Genomic DNA, 7,063 nt, shown 5'->3' on the forward strand with positions numbered 1-7,063 from the left:
ATCGACACGCTCGGGCTCGCGCTCTGCTTTATCTATACCCACGCCCTCCGAAAATTACCGACACTCTTGCCCTCGCGACCTGTTTGATTCACAGGTACACCCGCAAAATTAGTTCCGCAAGTTCCGCTAGGAAATTTCGCGGTTGAAGCTTCGCCATTGGCGTTAGCAATCTCCCCTATAATCTCTGTTAGCAATCTCCCCTATAATCTCTGATCATACCTTACACAGAGTCATTTGTTGTGCTGCCATCTACCCTCACATACGCGTACCCCGTCCAGTGAGTGCAAACTTGAGAACACATGTTTCCATTCACCGCCATGACACTTTTTCCTTGTCGTGTGCCATTGCAGTTTCCAGTCAATACTTTTTTTACTGAAAGAATGAAGATAGCATAGATACACTAATGGAATGAAATGGAGGATAGAGAAGAGAAGTGAAGGTAATCTTTTAATTAATTGCAGCGAATGGATTTTTTTACGATCATTATTGAATCATTAGTGCTGAAAAATAGCAACAATGGCTCCAACGATTCAAACGAATATTAGCAACGGTGACAGAGATAAACGAGTGGTGAGACCAGCAGAAAAACGGTCAGTAATTTTATCTTCTTCAGCGTAATTATTCCCATATTTTTCAGAAAAGTTATCCTAACTATCAAACGTTCCATTTTGTCTCTAATAACCAATGTTTGTTATAGGTCTGAGTTGATTTGCCGAGTTAAATACTGCAATACACTGCCCGACATTCCTTTCGACCCAAAGTTCATTACATATCCTTTCGAGTCTACCAGGTAGAATCTTTAAAAAATATAATTTTTAGTCATTAAATAAAATAATAGAACTGAGAATATGAAGCTTGCCTTAAGATCACCTGCTCTTGAAAAAACTTTTCAACCCTTGTTGAACAAATTACTATGATGTTGCCCTAGAATGGTAAATGGCCGCCTATCACCTTCCTTTTCACTTGAATCCCTGAAAAAATAGACCCACATTAATCTTCCTATGGTCTATTATTTTGAGCGGGTTTAATACGCTTTAGATGTGTTGGCTATTTTCTCCTGGCCTATTTTTTCTGCTTACCTTTTCACTTACGTTCCTAGAGCAATAACAATAGTTCGTCAGCCGAGCCCTCTAATATAAAGTAGCATATACCACATGATCTGAGGAAGTATTTAGCAACATATTTGATTAGAATCCGCCTCTTCGATGCGGTCGTTTGGCCTAGAATTCGCGATTCTACCGAACAAACGAAGCTAGAATCGCGTAATTGTGGGCACCTATAAAAACAACGAATAGCATTTTTCAATACAATTCTAACATAATTTTTCAGCTAATTAAGTAGAAACTTGTATGCATCCCTTTTAAACGTTAGACTTGTTCGAAATATGATATCCGATTCCTTACAATGTAATTATTTAATCAAATTTGTCAACGAATTACCACGAGATTCAATCCGCGAAGCCTTCGAAATATACACACTATTTATTATCACTATTTATATATACAAATATATTATTAGATGTATTGACAATTCTGGTCATTACTAAGATGCATTTCTAAGTGAACGGAATTGGTAAAAAAAACTCTACATCTCTCGCGTCATACATCTTTACGCGGAAAAAGCTGAATGAATATTCCTGAATTTAACGTGATATTAACGAGAATATTTTCTGCCATTGCTATCGAAATGGCTTATATTATAGAAATGACTAAGTTTCAATATTTTTTCAACATCTTAAGTTATCATTGCGCTACTTTTAAATTGAATTTCAAGGAAAAATCACGGTGTGAAAGACAAATTATTTTCAACAGGTTCATTCAGTACAATCCAACCTCTCTAGAGCGTAATTACAAGTATGAAGTTCTCACTGAACACGATTTGGGAGTTGAAATCGATTTAATCAATCGAGACACCTATGCAGGAGATCCCAATGCACAGCTCGATCCTGCTGATGAAAAGCTTCTCGAAGAAGATATTCTCACACCTCAGGATTCTAAACGATCAAGACATCATGCTAGAAGTGTCTCATGGCTTCGTAGAACCGAGTATATCTCGACAGAACAGACGAGGTTCCAGCCACAGACTATGGACAAAGTTGAGGCTAAAGTTGGCTACTCCATTAAGAAGAATTTCAAGGAAGAAACCTTGTATATGGATCGTGAAAGCCAAATTAAAGCTATTGAAAAAACATTTGATGACAACAGGATATCGATTACAAAACATTACAGTAAACCCAACGTTGTGCCTGTGGAAGTATTCCCCGTGTATCCTGATTTCAAATTGTGGAAATATCCTTGTGCTCAGGTGATTTTTGATTCAGATCCAGCACCTACTGGACGTTCTGTGCCTGCACAAATGGAGGAGATGTCGCAAGCCATGATCAGGTAATATATTCAAGTAGATATTATATTATATTATTATCGGTTACGATTACGTTAAAAGCAGGCAAAGTTAAACTGACATTGACTTAGTAAACATCCTGCAGATCGATGAGCTGATATGAATTTACTAAGTGTTTTTAATTTAATACTCCCTCAAAACCACTCCAATTCTTTTTCTCTTTACCAAGTTCTGCTAGTTAATTGAAGCCTTATATTTCTTAAATTCTTCATTTTTATCATTTTGCATGGAAAGAATATAAAATGGTGTAAAAGGAAAAAATACGAAATTTGCACATCACGCCTATGTATGTCTAATAGGTTCTCGGGTGATCACCTTTCCGTTAATTAAACTTATAAGCAGAGAAAACAATTAGAAATAGTATATTTTATTACGAGTGAGACGGAATTTCGAATTGACAGGATTAAAAAAAAATAAGCTGAATGTTGCAATATTTTTTGACAGTTATTTTACATTCAGTGAGTGCCGAATTGTGCTCTTTCCATTCACTAGTAAACGAAAAGTTTTTCGGTTTACCTTTTGTTTACGAGTAAACAAAAAAGCACATTTCGGCACGAGGTGAATGTAGCAGCAATATAAAAAAAATTTGATATTTCGTCATAAAAGTGAATGCACTACTTTTCTGTGGAACTTCAGCCCGATGTAACCATTCATTTTTGTGACAAGCCCACTTTATTTTACCATGTTTTTTTTATTTTCAGAATATTCGTTTTTTGTTAGAAATTTTCGCCCGCACTCTCACTCTTGCAATATTTCAGATGTCAAATGACTCCTAGTTCAATTAGTTATGACAAATTTACATGTTCCTGAAAAAAATTGTATATTATGCAATAAGTGCGTGATGGATTTTTTGGCTCGTGAGAAGGTTGTAGGTCGAGCCGAAAGCGAGTGTCGCAAACCCACGAGTTAAAAAATGCATAATGCACGTGTTTCATATACTATTTTATGTCATAGCGCCCGTAATCCACGACTCTAGCGAGCGAAGTGAGGTGATTTTTAGTTTGAATTTAATGTTGTTAGCCCTAATAGTATATTATGCAACACGTGCGTAATATATTTTTTTACTCGTGGGAGGTTTGTAACACGAGCCGAAGGCGAGTTTTACAATCCCACGAGTCGAAAAATATATTGCGCACGCGTTTCATACAAAATTTTATGTCATTGCGCCCGGAATCCGCGATTTAACCGAGCGAAGCGAGGTTAGAATCGCGTGATGACGGGCACCGATGGCATAAATATATGTAAACTTGGAATAAAAATTGTGATGCGGAAACCACTCAAATGTTCATAAAACAAGCGGTTGACTGAGCCTATTTGGCAAGGGACATTTAACCATTACTTTAGGCGTTAATTTTTTTTTCATTTCTTATTTCTGTCAATAAAATTGGCAGTACGCTTTTGAATGGATCCATAGCTATTCTGACAATGATCTTTTCGAAAAGAAAGAAAAATGGCAATATGTCCTAAAGGAATCATGTGATCCAGCCCATTTTTAGTAGGAAACATTGTGGCTATAAGAGGAACCTGTCTGACGAATCTCAAGTTGATAGGTTGATTTGAAAAAATCAGAGGGCGCATAGTACGAATTTCATCGAAAAATAAAAATTGATAAATCTCGAAAACTTTGTAGGCACACATATACATATTATTACTAATGTATATAGAGACGAGCATTTCAAAGGCACCAAAAAGAAATCGGCTAGATAGTTTCTGAGATATTTTCAAAAAACCTTACAGAAACAGTCACCGATGTCTCGAAAACTTCTCGACTGATCGGGCAGAAATTGAACACAGATCAAGTCCATATTAAGACCTAAGAACTCGCAAAATCAGATTTTTTGGAATCAATTTACTCCTTTATTTGACCATCATGTGACCATTCGCACACACATATGGCCCTCAAACTTCGTATTATTACGTTTCAGCCGATCTCCATAATTTCCTGGCAAAATTATAAAATTGAAAAATCGAACGATTGCCATGATCTCACTTGGGAGTGCCTTTTGTAAAACAGTTAGCACTCACGTTTTTTACATATTTTAAGCTAACACATAAAATGCAAACAAAAAATCACGCCCGATAAATAAAACTGAATGACACCTAGATTCGAGAAATAATCAATCATTCCTTGAATATTTTCACAAATAAATCAGGAAAATTTACCATATCATTAATCTTGACGGTGAATTTATTTTATTTCTCAGAGGGGTGATGGATGAAAGTGGGGAACAATTTGTCGCCTATTTTCTTCCTCTAGAAGACACCCTAGAAAAACGCAGGAGAGATTTTGCAGCCGAAATTGAGTATGCAGAAGAAGAAGAGTATGAATATAAAATGGCTCGAGAATACAATTGGAATGTGAAGAGTAAGGCTTCGAAAGGTTATGAAGAGAATTATTTCCTGGTTATGAGAGAAGACGGAGTGTATTATAATGAATTAGAGACTCGAGTGCGTCTATCCAAACGCCGACAGAAGGCAGGTCAGCCACCCAACAATACCCGCCTGGTTGTTCGTCATAGACCCCTCAATGTCAATGAATTTAGAATGCAGAGGTGGAGGGAGAAGCAATTGGAGCCACCAAATGAAGAAGAGGAGGATGAGGATGAAGAGGAAGAGGAGGATGAAGAAGAAGAAGAAGAAGGACAGCAGCAGGAGAATCAGCACGGAAACAAGAATCCAGATGAATCAAAAAGCAATCAAGAGAATAATGGTTCTGACAATGAAGGAGAATCCCGTCGCTCTTCCCGAGCTTCTTCACTTGCGTCTTCGGAAAAGTCTGATAAATCACGATCAAAATCCAGGTCTCCTTCCAAATCCAGGTCATGCTCCCCTTCAAAGTCGCCATCTAGATCAAGATCTCAATCCAGGTCAAGATCTCCTTCGGGTTCTAGGTCGAAATCAGAATCTAAATCTCGTTCAAGGTCTGGTTCCCCGGCTCGATCAACTTCAAGATCTCCTTCCAGATCACGCTCAGTATCCGCAGCCAGATCAAACAAATCTCCGTCTCCACCTTCAATGCGATCTGGAAAATCTGACAGTGGCAGTGGCAGTGGCTCCGGTAGTGGCTCTAGTGATAGTGGCTCCAATAGTGAATAAGGACGGTGGGAAATTTAATGGTATTTTACTTAAAATTTCGATTTTCCGGTGGAGGATCATTGGCCTGTCCAGAATAAACCAAAATCAACTCGTTTTTGTATTCTATTTCACCCTCTATGTAAATCCTATGAAACAAGACGCCGACAAGTTGTCAGAAAATTGGCACATAACATTTGAGATTTCCCAGTTGCAATTTTGATATCATCGCTCTCAGAAATGGTAAAACTGTCTTTTGAATTATAGGCGTTTAATGCTTTCTGAAAAACGGTCACACTATTGTGCTGCTACAATATTTCGAAATGTAAAAATTATCACATGCAATACCACGAAAGTTTCGAAATTATTGTATATATGCCAAAAAGGTTCGTTTCAAACAAATGAACGTTTCTAGTTTCCCATGTTAAAAAAGTTTTCTGGAAAACTTGATAAGTTTCTTTGTTTTCAGGGAACCTGGAGGGAAATATCCGATTAATATTTAAGCTTAAGTCGTATTCGCAGGATTATATTTTCATTCACATTTCAGCTAACAGAATTGGACCATCAGATAAAGTTTATATTTAAAACATGAAAATATAGGTTTGAAAAACGCAAAGCATTTAGTTAATTTAATATTTAAATATTCTCAAAGTACCACGATTAAGTCCAATCTATCAATTTCAATCAGTGGCTGACTCGATTCAAACAGTCCTTTGATTCACATATATAAGAGAAAAAAATTATTTAACGATGATGAGTTGGACCGAATGGGGCTATCCTATAGCAAAAAATAATTGTCAAAATTTTGGTCGGAATAACATGACAGCAAAACTTTGAAATTTTCGACAAAATATTCCCGGAAATTGGACGACAATATGGGCGAGAATCAATAAATAAATTGTTGGAATATTTGAGTACAGATCCTTCATTGTAGTACAAAAACTACTCGACAAAGATTATGACATACTGGGAAAATAGTCCCAGAAAAAGGACTGGTTTACAATCGTTCCATTTCCACTTTCTAGAACGATTTAATGTTCAACATATGCTGAAATTTGAAGAAGGACTGCATTCTCTTGTATCATAAACCCTAACTTTTATTCTTAGTTTTACCGGTGAGAAGTTTGCTTTTATGGTCATTGTCATCCTCTGGACAACTCTTATTCGGTAAAGACGTTCCTTCCTCGTGCTAAAAAATATTTTTGTGAATATATGATAATGAATTATCAAACATTATTCGACATGCCACTCGATAATGAGTACAAGATTCCCGTGCATGATCTGGACTTCGATCCCCATAGAGTCAGTGATTCTTTTCTGAGTACTCAGGTTAATATCCAACTCCTTTCATCTTTTTTTTTAAACAGAGGCGTTTTCAATATAAAAAAATGTAGTTATCGAATAATTATCGATGAAAGGAATTCAGGAGCAAAAACATGTAGTCACTATGGACGCATTAAGGATGTTAGGGCATTACGTCAAAAAAAGTGATAAAAATCTGAAAAAAATAATTTGTATTAAGTTGCCCCTTAAAAAAAATCAGTAAAAATTTCAAGCACTTTAGGAAGCTTTTGTAGGAGATAATCGAGTT

General features: G+C 36.5%; 1 protein-coding gene across 2 annotated transcripts; it reads left to right on the top strand.

Moving 5' to 3' along the window:
• Positions 1-308: 308 nt before the first annotated feature.
• Positions 309-6,379, top strand: atms (RNA polymerase II-associated factor 1-like protein antimeros). Of its 2 annotated transcripts, XM_011314966.1 has the most exons (5): positions 309-439; positions 499-590; positions 698-790; positions 1,812-2,384; positions 4,605-6,379. In XM_011314966.1, the coding sequence occupies exons 2-5, from the start codon at positions 517-519 to the stop codon at positions 5,494-5,496; spliced, it is 1,632 nt and encodes a 543-aa protein (XP_011313268.1). In that variant the 5' UTR covers positions 309-439; positions 499-516; the 3' UTR covers positions 5,497-6,379. The 2 variants fall into 2 exon arrangements, with proteins under 2 accessions (XP_011313268.1, XP_011313267.1); XM_011314965.1 differs by having other exon boundaries at positions 309-590.
• Positions 6,380-7,063: the final 684 nt, after the last annotated feature.

Source organism: Fopius arisanus, unplaced genomic scaffold (assembly GCF_000806365.1).
Source record: "Fopius arisanus strain USDA-PBARC FA_bdor unplaced genomic scaffold, ASM80636v1 scaffold00261, whole genome shotgun sequence".
NCBI classification, from domain to species: Eukaryota; Metazoa; Arthropoda; class Insecta; order Hymenoptera; family Braconidae; genus Fopius; species Fopius arisanus.